Source organism: Lytechinus variegatus, chromosome 11, assembly GCF_018143015.1.
Source record: "Lytechinus variegatus isolate NC3 chromosome 11, Lvar_3.0, whole genome shotgun sequence".
In the NCBI taxonomy this organism is placed as follows: Eukaryota; Metazoa; Echinodermata; class Echinoidea; order Temnopleuroida; family Toxopneustidae; genus Lytechinus; species Lytechinus variegatus.
In genome coordinates this window covers 14,759,483-14,775,043 of record NC_054750.1, presented here as the reverse complement: position 1 = coordinate 14,775,043, position 15,561 = coordinate 14,759,483, and the positions used below count along the sequence as shown (strand labels likewise).

Below are 15,561 nucleotides of genomic sequence, written 5' to 3'. Positions count from 1 at the left end.
TGCGCCTTATAGAAATCAGTGTCTACCCCAGCTGCAGCTAGATTTACTCGTTTCCAAAGGGAAATGGTTTGATATAAATTAACTTATCCTCACATGAGGCTTCTGACAGCTGATAAAAAGGAACTTTTTATGATCCACTCAGACGTTCTGTTCTTCGAATATAATGTTTTAGATAATCAAGAACACACATTCGCTTATCTAGAGGGTATAAGCTTCCAATGTCATATCATATGCCCTGGTCTGTCTTGTTCAGTAGTTGACCAAAGCAAAACGTAGCTCCACTACTAGTATCCTTAAAGTAGAAATATATTGAAAATCGTAAAAATGGAGAATCATATATCACAATAAAGGAGAAAATAAGGAGAACACGATGGTGTACATCATTTATCATGTAGACCGATGAAACTCAGTTAATTGATAGTTTAAGGTTCTCTCTCTGAATGCTTCAAACACGCAGAATTACGTCCGCGAAATTGGGTTTTTTTATGACGTCACTGTCTGTACGAGAGGCGTGATTGGCTCTCCCACGTGAAGCTCCACTTGCATGCAAAACCTGTTGCAAGGGTACATTTTCTCCACATTGTCACTGAATACTTCGATCCCGAAATGAAAGAAAACCCAGAATTTTATCTAGATTTGGATTTTCAAATTGATGATTTTGAGAGGAAGAGAATGATGATGAAGTGAACAACACAGTGACGTAGTTGGAGGTAAATTGGGGGAACTATGCCGATGATGATGATGATGAAAATTCAACTTGCCTGACGATCACAAGTCATGTACATGGCGATTCGCTACCAACTCATGCACTGCAGCTGCTGCTACAAGTGCTAGCTACACCGCGCGGGCCAAATTAATCCATGAAAATGAATAACCACATCAAGACAGAGTCTATCATAAGAAAGAAAATAATGATATAACTGTACTTACAAACAAGTGAATAATCCGAACCTGAAGGCAAATCAACTCAACGAATAGCAGCAGACGATATGCACCGACGATAAACTTCATGTGGCTGGGATAGATTGTCACTCGTTCTGTTAGATGTAACTTTTATCTCATTAATTTGACAAAATTACGAAACTCGGGGAATTATTTATCTATATAAAAATATAGTAACATCTCTTATCATTTTTTGAATTACGATAAAACCTGTTTTGAAGGAAAACGTTGAGGTAAATTTAAATTAGATGTAAAAGATCATCACCATCATGCGTAGCATTATGTGATCGTAAACAAACCATCACAACAACAACACATGCCGTATTGTTTGCTCGCCTTGGCTGAGACTGAGAGAATAGATCTATGCACGTGTTGCACAGCTCTCAATCAGCAAGGCGAGCAAGGAAGGAATACGTGCATGTTTGAGATGGTTTGTTTGCAATGACATACAAGCTACGCATGTTGGGGGATCTATCTTTTACATGTAATTTTAGTTTACCTCAACGTTTTCCTTCAAAACAGGTTTTATCGTAATACAAAAAATAATAAGAGATGTTACTATATTTTTTTATATATATAAATAATTCCCCGAGTTTCGTAATTTTGTCAAATTAATGAGTTACGAATTACATCTAACAGAACGAGTGACAATCTATCCCAGCCACATGAAGTTTATCGTCGGTGCATATCGTCTGCTGCTATTCGTTGAGTTGATTTGCCTTCAGGTTCGGATTATTCACTTGTTTGTAAGTACAGTTATATCATTATTTTCCTTCTTATGATAGACTGTCTGGATGTGGTTATTCATTTTCATGGATTTAATTTGGCCCGCGCGGTGTAGCTAGCACTTGTAGCAGCAGCTGCATGAGTTGGTAGCGAATCGGCATGTACATGACTTGTGATCGTCAGGCAAGTTGAATTTTCATCATCATCATCATCATCGGCATAGTTCCCCCAATTTACCTCCAACTACGTCACTGTGTTGTTCACTTCATCATCATTCTCTTCATCTTTAAAATCATCAATTTGAAAATCCAAATCTAGATAAAATTCTGGGTTTTCTTTCATTTCGTGATAGAAGTATTCAGTGACAGTGGAGAAAACGTACCCACGCAACAGGTTTTGCATGCAAGTGGAGCTTCACGTGGGAGAGCCAATCACGCCTCTCGTACAGACAGTGACGTCATCAAATTCCAGTCAATTCAGAGACCCGATGCGAGGCATATTTCGGAGGGGCATTTTAGCGCTTTTTAATCGGCGATTTTCACCTTTTTGTATTATTTTCGGTATTTTTGAATGACCCACTGATGATCCCCACATCATTACCTTTCCATTGATATATAATAAGACCACATTCATAATCAATATATTTCTCCTTTAAGAGTCATATGCTCAATGTTTAACTGATGAAGCGACTGCACCCGCTGCGCTGAGGTTAGTGCCAAGAGGGTGACAATTTTCAGGCTCAAGAGCTTGAGGCTAAGGGTTCTCTCGGGTGCTGGCTTCCTTAAATGGTTCAACACTAATTTAACATCCCAGATATGTTAGTGTACCTGGGTTTGGGTGGTCGAAGTTGAAAGGTTCCTTTCATAAAGTGGTGCACTAATGAATGAGTTCCCACTGTTAAAGGACCATCTAAAACTAAAAATTTAGACAAGGTGCTTCTGTAGTGTTCAAGGTACTATAACCAACTCGGTGTTCATATAAACTTGTAAAGAACTCCAATTAATGTCTTGATGATTGAACATAACTCCAACCTTTGTCTAAATAAAGTTTTTCCATTTTCTTATGTAGATACAGCGCATAGGGACATGCTATGCTATATGCGCTTTACAAGAATTGAGCATTATTATTATTATTGATTTTTAGTAGAGTCTCTCCGTGAAGACCTTATGATCTCTGTGGTCTTTTTATTCAGTCTCTTGAAATGTTTCCGGAGATCCTGCAACATAATAGATCAATGTGATCTCAAAAGGGGTGAAATTTGAGAAGGGTAAAGTTAGTAACCCTTTCCTCCTCTTGAATTCTACAGGTTTCCCTATAATTTGGAGCAAGGAAAACCGAAATTGTGAGGGCCAATATGGGACAACTAGTAAGCCCGTATATCCTTGTCATTCAGAAATTTCTGCAAGCAACTTGGCATGAGACAAAATACGTGGGAAGACATAAAAATTCAACTTGGCCCAGTTTAGAAAAAAAAATGTATCAACCAAGAATGCACTAGGATCGGGTTGCCAAGAGACATACCTAGGCAATTGATTATTTATTCGAGATGCAGATAAGTCAATATCTGGTGAGCCAAAGTAAGGAGCATATTGGTTAAAAGCTTGTTTATCCAGTGTCCACTCTGTCCTATCATTGAATTTACGAGACAGCTTGTCAGCTACTACATTTAGCTTGCCTGGAATATAAGAAATAGACAGCCAAATATTTCTCTCTAAACACCATTTACAGATTGCATTTGCAATTTCATTACAACTACATGATCTATGCGTAGTAGGATATGGTATTTTTCATAGATGTACAAAAGGACTTTAGTCCGAAAAAGGCTGCCAGTAATTCAAGATAATCAATCTCACTATTCTGAGCTTTGACAAGCTCCTCGGCATTCCATCGCCCACCTTTAATTTACTAGAATTTAGCTCTATACATGTAGTTTCCCATTCCGAACAGCTTGCATCGGAGTACACCTCCAGGTCCGGTTCTTTACTCTCAAAGACGAGTATACAATGTGCAGGTTTGCTATCCACCATTCAAGATCGTACCGAGCTGCCTGCGAGAGTTGAATGGGTCTATCAAAATGACCTTTGTTAATTTTCAGTGCTACAATTTTGTCAAATTCCAAAGCCCGATAGAAAAGAGGGCCATATTGGACAGCAGGGAATGATGGTACAATTTTCCCAATTGTTCTGGAGACTGCTCTAATACTAGGCAAGTTAGTTTGGAGGAGGCCTATAGGCAACACTTTTTAACTTCATTTACCTTGTCAGAAGGGAGTGTAATGGACATATTCACTGAATTAAGGGCCAATCCAAGGAAAGTAATTTCCTGTAATGGTTTGAGTACCAACTTATCAGGGTGAATAATAAACCTAAGCTCTGATAAAAGGCCAACCGTGGCATCAATTGCCTTCTGTAATGGTGTTGTCATGATAACCCACTAAGATGTGGTTTGCTTGGTGCAGTGTGGCAAACACTGGTTTCAAAATTTTGGTAAAGAGCCGTGGTGCAGTACTCAAACCATTTGGTAAACATGTAAATTGAAAAGGCGTGTCTTGCCAAATAAATCTTAAGTACTTTCTATCTGAAGGGTGAACTGGGACCGAAAAGTAAGCATCCCGGAGGTCCACTGAGGCAAGAAAACAATTTTTCTGACATTGTGTTGCTGTATGTATGCTATCCATCTTAAAATGCTGACAGCCATACTTTTTCAGGTCAGAAAGATCCAGAATAACTCTTAATTGGCCCAGTATTTTTCTTGGGCCGAATAAAAATGTTGGACACGAACTCTCCATTCTCATGGAGCATTGTTCAATCACCTTTTCCTCAAGTAAGTGTATAATTTCTTGATTTGAATTACTTCAACTGTTCTGATATGAAAACAGTGTGGGGTAGTGAACGGTATGGTTTAATAGATAAATTTTCAAACTCTAATTTACCCTTCAACAGCTGATAAGATGACGTGATCAGAAGTAATATTTTCCAATTGTTTACAAAATGCCTCATTCGGCCACCAATAGGAAACTTTGAATAATCATTGAGTTAACTCGTCTCTTCAGTAGAAGTAGTTACTTTGTTTTCTTCCAAGATGCACCCTGCTTTGGGGGGAAGGGGCTGTTGAGAGGCATTCTGCTCTGCGAGCCTGGGTTCTGCCACTGGTCATGACCCTTGTTCTTGTGTCGTTTCCACTGGGGATGCCCTAAAAAAGGACCCTCTGGTTGCCTGACCACAAATCATGTTGGGCTGATTGAGCCCATCCAGATTCACGAGTACTGGTTTTATTCCTAGCATATGGGTGATATGTGTGAGACTTGAATTGCTTGTCCTTCAATTGGCCTCTCATCATCCCTGCAGCTGCCCACTCAGGTCTTTCACTTGCTTAGCAAGATCATCTCCAAATAAGAACTTGCCCACTTGGGAAGATTTGCACAATGGTGTAAATTTCATATTCATATCAGGTCTGATAAGACGTTTCCTTGTGCAATTTAGCTCAAAATTGGTATTGCTGAGCAAAGCGAGGCAATCTTGTTGAGCTTCAGAAATATTCTCTGGGTCTAAAGATTGCATGAATGCTGTCAAACCTCTGGTTAGTGCCTTTTTTGTAGTTGCAGGTTTCTTTGTCTAGTTAGGCCTACTTGTTTTAGTTTGTCCCAAATGGGAGCATTAACTCTTGGCATATCGACCAAGGTTATCAATTGCCGTGCCCCTTCTCTTGGGGCTGGGCAAACTTAGCGGCTAATGCCGGTATGCCTGGGCCTTAATTGGCCCACATCACATTCACCTTCCCCACTCTCGAAATCTGGAGCTTGTGAATTGTCATCATTGACATTGGTCACATGGACCTGACCTGCGTGGAACTGTATTTAAGAATTCTGATCATCATAACCATTATTATCATCGTAAAAAGACAGCCTCAGAATACTATCTTGATAATGGCTGACCTATGCCTGGGGAGTAACTGGCTCCCTGACTGGTTCTGAAAAGCCTGGTTCTCCAGTGCTTCAGTCAAAAGCGATTCTAATTTAGTCTCTCCTCAAACTCAGAGTTTGAAGTTGAGGGGGAAGGTTTATTCTTTTTGGGCTTGGCTTTGTTGGTGTCATATCGGTTCCTATGCCCGAAGAGCCCGACGGAGATTTAATATCTCCTTTATCTTTATGTTTTTGACAATTTTATTGGGCTTGGCTTTCAATAGTGCCATATCGGTACCTATGCCCGAAAAGCCCGACGGAGATTCAATCATATCTCCTTTATCATGAAGTTATCTATAACTGTATTCGACGAAGTCGAATACGAAGACTGTTGATGCGACGCTGGTTGCTGGCTCGTGGAACGGGTCCCTGCGCCCGGCTTCGCCGGCGTCTGGCCCGGTGGAGAAACCGCACTCCGCTGCGACTGAGTCGCCGGCGGGCTGGTACCCACATTCAAGAAATCACGATTCATAATCGTATTTTCGTCATGAAGTACTCCAACTCGAACCCAATGTCGATATCAGAAGGAGGTTGTAATAGAAAAGAGCTCTAGCGCATAATTTCCAGCAACCAACTCGAAGAAGGGGAAGAAAAAGCAATTTTTATCTTACCCCAAATGGCGGAATATGACTGCCAAATCAATGCTGCGAACGTAATGACTGCGCATGCGCGGGCGGGATCTCCTGTAATTTCTCCAGGAGAATTACGAAATAAAATAGCGTATTTTGTCGACATATATGATCTTAAAACATGTAGAAGACAACTTATACCAAGAATGATTTTGAACATGGACTAATTATTCTTAAAAACGAAAAAGATAAGGAGGTAATTTTTAAACGTTTTTTTTTCATTGTTGTTTTATTGTCACACGCGGGACAATAATGATATCTCGATAACTAAATTCTGACCTGTACTTTCTTTTCGTCTAGTTGTGAATTGTTCCATCCCCGATGTCTTCCCGTCAAATCTAAGTGCAGTGAACAAGGAGTGTTCTTCTGGAGCTACTGTAGAATATAATACATCATGCACCTATGAGTGTGATAAGGGATACATGACAACGGGTCCCTCCTCATTATCATGTGCAGAAAGTGGGGAGCTGACAATGGATCTTCCTAACTGCACAGGTGATTAGTCAACGGTTGGTTTTTATTCAAACTTTCAGAGTAATTTGAAAAAAAAAGATTAATCGTGGTATCAATTACCGATAAGGAACCCTCAAACTATGTAGACACAAACAAACACACACACACTAAAAAAAAGCTCAGACCATTCGAATAGATTCAAGAAGTTGTTTAGGTCTAGCTCTATAAAGACTTGGGAAGGTATAAACCAGTTTCTTGATCTTTTGTGCTTCTCACCATGTAGCTAAATAGTTTCACCGTGTGTTAGAAAAGCCAGAAATCGCGAATATACGAAAGTTAAGCGTGCTAGACCTGATAATCAGGAGACGTGTAAGAATATCCTGGTGCAGAAAGATGGCTAGCAGAACATTGACACTCATCATGCTCATTGTAATGAGGACGAGAAAGATCGAAAAGCAAAAGCATGTAGTGATTATTTACTTTGGTTCAGCAAGAAAAATAAAATGTCAATATAATTAAATTGAACATCGTCATTCATAATATTTCTGTTTCCTTCTGGTTAATGACTGATAGTTGTGACCTGCCCTATACCTGATGACTTGCCGCCACATGTCATTGCAATAGTTGATGACTGTACATCTGGATCTATCATAGAATATGGTACATCGTGTGCTTATGAATGTGATACTGGATACCAAACTACAGATCTTACAAATTCAACTTGTCTAGAAAATGGAACGCTGTCGATCGATCATCCTGCCTGCACAGGTATTTTCTTAGAGTTACAGCCAAACGACCGGAAAGAAAGCGCGAAATTGACCTCGCGATGGCTGGCCTTCAGTGCTTTGACGAGTCTCAGAAATATTCCAACGATCTTCAAATCATTCAAGAAAGTATAGTGAATGTGAATAAAGCAACATCAATTGATGCATCATCATTCATTCAATTGTTCCTAGGCGACATAAGCCGACAATTTACCGTGTTTACCCATTCTATAACCAACGGAAGTGCATCACTTTCTTTATTGCTCCTTTTTTCTTGATGTAACAAAATAGCGTATTTTGTCGACATATATGATCCTAGAAAATGTAGAAGACAACTACCCAAAAATATTTTGAAAAATGGACTTATTATTCTTAAAAACGAAAAAGATAAGGTGGAAATTTTCAAACGTCTTTTTCATTGTTGTTTTATTGTCACATGCGGGACAATAATGATATCTCGATAACTAAATTCTGACCTGTAATTCCTTTTCGTCTAGTTGTGAATTGTTCCATCCCCGATGTCTTCCCGTCACGTCTGAGTGCAGTGGACACCCAATGTTCTTCTGGGGCTATTGTAGAATATAATACATCATGCACCTATGAGTGTGATAAGGGATATATGACAACGGGTCCTTCCACAATATCATGTGCAGAAAGTGGGGAGCTGACAATGGACCTTCCTAACTGCACAGGTGATTAGTCAACGGTTGGTTTTTTATTCGAAATTTCAAAGTAATTTGAAAAAAATGTTAATCGTGGTATCAATTACCGATAAGGAACCCTCAAACTATGTAGATACGCACACGCGCTAAATGAAAAAAAATAAAAGCTCAGACCATTCGACTAGATTTAAGAAGTTGTTTAGGTCTAGCTCTAAACTGATTTTAAGGTACAGACCAGTTCCTTGATCTTTAGCGCTTCTTCACCCTTAAGCCCAATTGTCTAAGTGTGTGCAAGAAATGCCAAAAATCACGAATTTACGTGCTAGACCTGATAATCACGAGACGTGTAAGAATATCCTAGTGCAGAACATTGACACTCATCATGCTCATCGTAATAAGGACGAGAAAAATTGGAAAGCAAAAGCAAGATATCCATATTTCAAATTCACTTTTCACTTCGTTGTCCATTTATCATGATTGTCAAGTTCATTCAGCAAGAAAAGTAACACGCCAAGATAATTTCTTTACCTAGGAAAATATTGCCGTCAGGCTGATTATTTAAGGAAAAGAAAGATTGGAATAGCCATGCGAGGCCACATCTGATATTATTTATTTTTACCTTCATCCTCATGTACGCATGTCGTGATTAACACTTTGGTTCACCAAGAAAAGTAATATGTCAATATAATTAAAATGAACATCTTCATAATATTTCTGTTTCCTTCTTTTGGTTTATGATTGAAAGTTGTAACCTGCTCTATACCTGATGACTTGCCGCCACATGTCATTGCAATAGTTGATGACTGTACATCTGGATCTATCATAGAATATGGTACATCGTGTGCTTATGAATGTGATACTGGATACCAAACTACAGATCTTACAAAGTCAACTTGTCTAGAAAATGGAACGCTGTCGATCGATCTTCCTGCCTGCACAGGTATTTTCTTAGAGTTACAGCCAAACGACCGAAAAAGAAAGCGCGAAATTGACGCGCGATGGCTGGCCTTCAGTGCTTTGACAAGTCTCAGAAATATTCGTACGATCTTCAAATCATTCAAGAAAGTATAGTGAATGTGAATAAAACAACATCAATTGATGCAATGTCATTCATTCAATTGTTCCTAGGCGCCATAAGCTGACAATTTACCATGTTTACCCATTCTATAACCAACGGAAGTGCACCAATTTCTTTATTGCTCCTTTTTTCTTGATGTAACAAAATAGAAAGATTAAATGAGAACAATGTTTGAAATTTAATAGTTATATTATGAGTAATTTGGAGGGAGAGATTACAGGAGATCCCGCCCGCGCATGCGCAGTCATCATTCAAAGCATCAAATATGACTCCTGATAAAACAGCAAGAAAGATTAAACTAAGATGAGAACAAGTTAGAGCTAATTTTGCCCTTGAGTAATGGGAGGGAGTGGGGGGCCTGTAATCTCTCCCTCCAAATTACTCATAAAATAAATATTAAATTTCAAACTTTGTTCTCATTTAATCTTTCTATTTTATTTCGTAATTCTCCTGGAGAAATTACAGGAGATTTCAAAGCTCAGGAGGCATATTTGATACCAAAATTACACCAAGTCACAACCCTGGTGTGAACACAACATAACCTCTACAACCGAGTATGAGGCACTGCCTAACAAGGAGGCTGAGAAGTCACTTTTCTGATCCAAAGCGTATGATAGAGTTGTTAAAAGTTTTCTCATTAGTCTATCCAGCCTGTCTGAGATAATAGCAGCGATGGGAACTTCTGACCTCTCAGCTTCTGACACCGACGCAGCCCTCGTGGATTGCGCCTTATAGAAATCAGTGTCTACCCCAGCTGCAGCTAGATTTACTCGTTTCCAAAGGGAAATGGTTTGATATAAATTAACTTATCCTCACATGAGGCTTCTGACAGCTGATAAAAAGGAACTTTTTATGATCCACTCAGACGTTCTGTTCTTCGAATATAATGTTTTAGATAATCAAGAACACACATTCGCTTATCTAGAGGGTATAAGCTTCCAATGTCATATCTTCATATGCCCTGGTCTGTCTTGTTCAGTAGTTGACCAAAGCAAAACGTAGCTCCACTACTAGTATCCTTAAGAGTCATATGCTCAATGTTTAACTGATGAAGCGACTGCACCCGCTGCGCTGAGGTTAGTGCCAAGAGGGTGACAATTTTCAGGCTCAAGAGCTTGAGGCTAAGGGTTCTCTCGGGTGCTGGCTTCCTTAAATGGTTCAACACTAATTTAACATCCCAGATATGTTAGTGTACCTGGGTTTGGGTGGTCGAAGTTGAAAGGTTCCTTTCATAAAGTGGTGCACTAATGAATGAGTTCCCACTGTTAAAGGACCATCTAAAACTAAAAATTTAGACAAGGTGCTTCTGTAGTGTTCAAGGTACTATAACCAACTCGGTGTTCATATAAACTTGTAAAGAACTCCAATTAATGTCTTGATGATTGAACATAACTCCAACCTTTGTCTAAATAAAGTTTTTCCATTTTCTTATGTAGATACAGCGCATAGGGACATGCTATGCTATATGCGCTTTACAAGAATTGAGCATTATTATTATTATTGATTTTTAGTAGAGTCTCTCCGTGAAGACCTTATGATCTCTGTGGTCTTTTTATTCAGTCTCTTGAAATGTTTCCGGAGATCCTGCAACATAATAGATCAATGTGATCTCAAAAGGGGTGAAATTTGAGAAGGGTAAAGTTAGTAACCCTTTCCTCCTCTTGAATTCTACAGGTTTCCCTATAATTTGGAGCAAGGAAAACCGAAATTGTGAGGGCCAATATGGGACAACTAGTAAGCCCGTATATCCTTGTCATTCAGAAATTTCTGCAAGCAACTTGGCATGAGACAAAATACGTGGGAAGACATAAAAATTCAACTTGGCCCAGTTTAGAAAAAAAAAATGTATCAACCAAGAATGCACTAGGATCGGGTTGCCAAGAGACATACCTAGGCAATTGATTATTTATTCGAGATGCAGATAAGTCAATATCTGGTGAGCCAAAGTAAGGAGCATATTGGTTAAAAGCTTGTTTATCCAGTGTCCACTCTGTCCTATCATTGAATTTACGAGACAGCTTGTCAGCTACTACATTTAGCTTGCCTGGAATATAAGAAATAGACAGCCAAATATTTCTCTCTAAACACCATTTACAGATTGCATTTGCAATTTCATTACAACTACATGATCTATGCGTAGTAGGATATGGTATTTTTCATAGATGTACAAAAGGACTTTAGTCCGAAAAAGGCTGCCAGTAATTCAAGATAATCAATCTCACTATTCTGAGCTTTGACAAGCTCCTCGGCATTCCATCGCCCACCTTTAATTTACTAGAATTTAGCTCTATACATGTAGTTTCCCATTCCGAACAGCTTGCATCGGAGTACACCTCCAGGTCCGGTTCTTTACTCTCAAAGACGAGTATACAATGTGCAGGTTTGCTATCCACCATTCAAGATCGTACCGAGCTGCCTGCGAGAGTTGAATGGGTCTATCAAAATGACCTTTGTTAATTTTCAGTGCTACAATTTTGTCAAATTCCAAAGCCCGATAGAAAAGAGGGCCATATTGGACAGCAGGGAATGATGGTACAATTTTCCCAATTGTTCTGGAGACTGCTCTAATACTAGGCAAGTTAGTTTGGAGGAGGCCTATAGGCAACACTTTTTAACTTCATTTACCTTGTCAGAAGGGAGTGTAATGGACATATTCACTGAATTAAGGGCCAATCCAAGGAAAGTAATTTCCTGTAATGGTTTGAGTACCAACTTATCAGGGTGAATAATAAACCTAAGCTCTGATAAAAGGCCAACCGTGGCATCAATTGCCTTCTGTAATGGTGTTGTCATGATAACCCACTAAGATGTGGTTTGCTTGGTGCAGTGTGGCAAACACTGGTTTCAAAATTTTGGTAAAGAGCCGTGGTGCAGTACTCAAACCATTTGGTAAACATGTAAATTGAAAAAGCGTGTCTTGCCAAATAAATCTTAAGTACTTTCTATCTGAAGGGTGAACTGGGACCGAAAAGTAAGCATCCCGGAGGTCCACTGAGGCAAGAAAACAATTTTTCTGACATTGTGTTGCTGTATGTATGCTATCCATCTTAAAATGCTGACAGCCATACTTTTTCAGGTCAGAAAGATCCAGAATAACTCTTAATTGGCCCAGTATTTTTCTTGGGCCGAATAAAAATGTTGGACACGAACTCTCCATTCTCATGGGAGCATTGTTCAATCACCTTTTCCTCAAGTAAGTGTATAATTTCTTGATTTGAATTACTTCAACTGTTCTGATATGAAAACAGTGTGGGGTAGTGAACGGTATGGTTTAATAGATAAATTTTCAAACTCTAATTTACCCTTCAACAGCTGATAAGATGACGTGATCAGAAGTAATATTTTCCAATTGTTTACAAAATGCCTCATTCGGCCACCAATAGGAAACTTTGAATAATCATTGAGTTAACTCGTCTCTTCAGTAGAAGTAGTTACTTTGTTTTCTTCCAAGATGCACCCTGCTTTGGGGGGAAAGGGGCTGTTGAGAGGCATTCTGCTCTGCGAGCCTGGGTTCTGCCACTGGTCATGACCCTTGTTCTTGTGTCGTTTCCACTGGGGATGCCCTAAAAAAGGACCCTCTGGTTGCCTGACCACAAATCATGTTGGGCTGATTGAGCCCATCCAGATTCACGAGTACTGGTTTTATTCCTAGCATATGGGTGATATGTGTGAGACTTGAATTGCTTGTCCTTCAATTGGCCTCTCATCATCCCTGCAGCTGCCCACTCAGGTCTTTCACTTGCTTAGCAAGATCATCTCCAAATAAGAACTTGCCCACTTGGGAAGATTTGCACAATGGTGTAAATTTCATATTCATATCAGGTCTGATAAGACGTTTCCTTGTGCAATTTAGCTCAAAATTGGTATTGCTGAGCAAAGCGAGGCAATCTTGTTGAGCTTCAGAAATATTCTCTGGGTCTAAAGATTGCATGAATGCTGTCAAACCTCTGGTTAGTGCCTTTTTTGTAGTTGCAGGTTTCTTTGTCTAGTTAGGCCTACTTGTTTTAGTTTGTCCCAAATGGGAGCATTAACTCTTGGCATATCGACCAAGGTTATCAATTGCCGTGCCCCTTCTCTTGGGGCTGGGCAAACTTAGCGGCTAATGCCGGTATGCCTGGGCCTTAATTGGCCCACATCACATTCACCTTCCCCACTCTCGAAATCTGGAGCTTGTGAATTGTCATCATTGACATTGGTCACATGGACCTGACCTGCGTGGAACTGTATTTAAGAATTCTGATCATCATAACCATTATTATCATCGTAAAAAGACAGCCTCAGAATACTATCTTGATAATGGCTGACCTATGCCTGGGGAGTAACTGGCTCCCTGACTGGTTCTGAAAAGCCTGGTTCTCCAGTGCTTCAGTCAAAAGCGATTCTAATTTAGTCTCTCCTCAAACTCAGAGTTTGAAGTTGAGGGGGAAGGTTTATTCTTTTTGGGCTTGGCTTTGTTGGTGTCATATCGGTTCCTATGCCCGAAGAGCCCGACGGAGATTTAATATCTCCTTTATCTTTATGTTTTTGACAATTTTATTGGGCTTGGCTTTCAATAGTGCCATATCGGTACCTATGCCCGAAAAGCCCGACGGAGATTCAATCATATCTCCTTTATCATGAAGTTATCTATAACTGTATTCGACGAAGTCGAATACGAAGACTGTTGATGCGACGCTGGTTGCTGGCTCGTGGAACGGGTCCCTGCGCCCGGCTTCGCCGGCGTCTGGCCCGGTGGAGAAACCGCACTCCGCTGCGACTGAGTCGCCGGCGGGCTGGTACCCACATTCAAGAAATCACGATTCATAATCGTATTTTCGTCATGAAGTACTCCAACTCGAACCCAATGTCGATATCAGAAGGAGGTTGTAATAGAAAAGAGCTCTAGCGCATAATTTCCAGCAACCAACTCGAAGAAGGGGAAGAAAAAGCAATTTTTATCTTACCCCAAATGGCGGAATATGACTGCCAAATCAATGCTGCGAACGTAATGACTGCGCATGCGCGGGCGGGATCTCCTGTAATTTCTCCAGGAGAATTACGAAATAAAATAGCGTATTTTGTCGACATATATGATCTTAAAACATGTAGAAGACAACTTATACCAAGAATGATTTTGAACATGGACTAATTATTCTTAAAAACGAAAAAGATAAGGAGGTAATTTTTAAACGTTTTTTTTTCATTGTTGTTTTATTGTCACACGCGGGACAATAATGATATCTCGATAACTAAATTCTGACCTGTACTTTCTTTTCGTCTAGTTGTGAATTGTTCCATCCCCGATGTCTTCCCGTCAAATCTAAGTGCAGTGAACAAGGAGTGTTCTTCTGGAGCTACTGTAGAATATAATACATCATGCACCTATGAGTGTGATAAGGGATACATGACAACGGGTCCCTCCTCATTATCATGTGCAGAAAGTGGGGAGCTGACAATGGATCTTCCTAACTGCACAGGTGATTAGTCAACGGTTGGTTTTTATTCAAACTTTCAGAGTAATTTGAAAAAAAAAGATTAATCGTGGTATCAATTACCGATAAGGAACCCTCAAACTATGTAGACACAAACAAACACACACACACACTAAAAAAAGCTCAGACCATTCGAATAGATTCAAGAAGTTGTTTAGGTCTAGCTCTATAAAGACTTGGGAAGGTATAAACCAGTTTCTTGATCTTTTGTGCTTCTCACCATGTAGCTAAATAGTTTCACCGTGTGTTAGAAAAGCCAGAAATCGCGAATATACGAAAGTTAAGCGTGCTAGACCTGATAATCAGGAGACGTGTAAGAATATCCTGGTGCAGAAAGATGGCTAGCAGAACATTGACACTCATCATGCTCATTGTAATGAGGACGAGAAAGATCGAAAAGCAAAAGCATGTAGTGATTATTTACTTTGGTTCAGCAAGAAAAATAAAATGTCAATATAATTAAATTGAACATCGTCATTCATAATATTTCTGTTTCCTTCTGGTTAATGACTGATAGTTGTGACCTGCCCTATACCTGATGACTTGCCGCCACATGTCATTGCAATAGTTGATGACTGTACATCTGGATCTATCATAGAATATGGTACATCGTGTGCTTATGAATGTGATACTGGATACCAAACTACAGATCTTACAAATTCAACTTGTCTAGAAAATGGAACGCTGTCGATCGATCATCCTGCCTGCACAGGTATTTTCTTAGAGTTACAGCCAAACGACCGGAAAGAAAGCGCGAAATTGACCTCGCGATGGCTGGCCTTCAGTGCTTTGACGAGTCTCAGAAATATTCCAACGATCTTCAAATCATTCAAGAAAGTATAGTGAATGTGAATAAAGCAACATCAATTGATGCA

At 39.7% G+C, this 15,561-nt stretch overlaps 1 protein-coding gene across 1 annotated transcript in view; it reads left to right on the top strand.

Annotated features, from left to right (window-relative positions):
• Positions 1 to 15,561, top strand: part of LOC121423465 (sushi, von Willebrand factor type A, EGF and pentraxin domain-containing protein 1-like) — a 70,555-nt gene that overhangs the window by 26,892 nt on the left and 28,102 nt on the right. The window contains exons 12-17 of the mRNA XM_041618811.1: positions 6,559 to 6,753; positions 7,285 to 7,479; positions 7,973 to 8,167; positions 8,883 to 9,077; positions 14,477 to 14,671; positions 15,204 to 15,398. Coding sequence (XP_041474745.1) covers positions 6,559 to 6,753; positions 7,285 to 7,479; positions 7,973 to 8,167; positions 8,883 to 9,077; positions 14,477 to 14,671; positions 15,204 to 15,398 — 1,170 coding nt within the window. The remainder of the gene's footprint in view (positions 1 to 6,558; positions 6,754 to 7,284; positions 7,480 to 7,972; positions 8,168 to 8,882; positions 9,078 to 14,476; positions 14,672 to 15,203; positions 15,399 to 15,561) is intronic.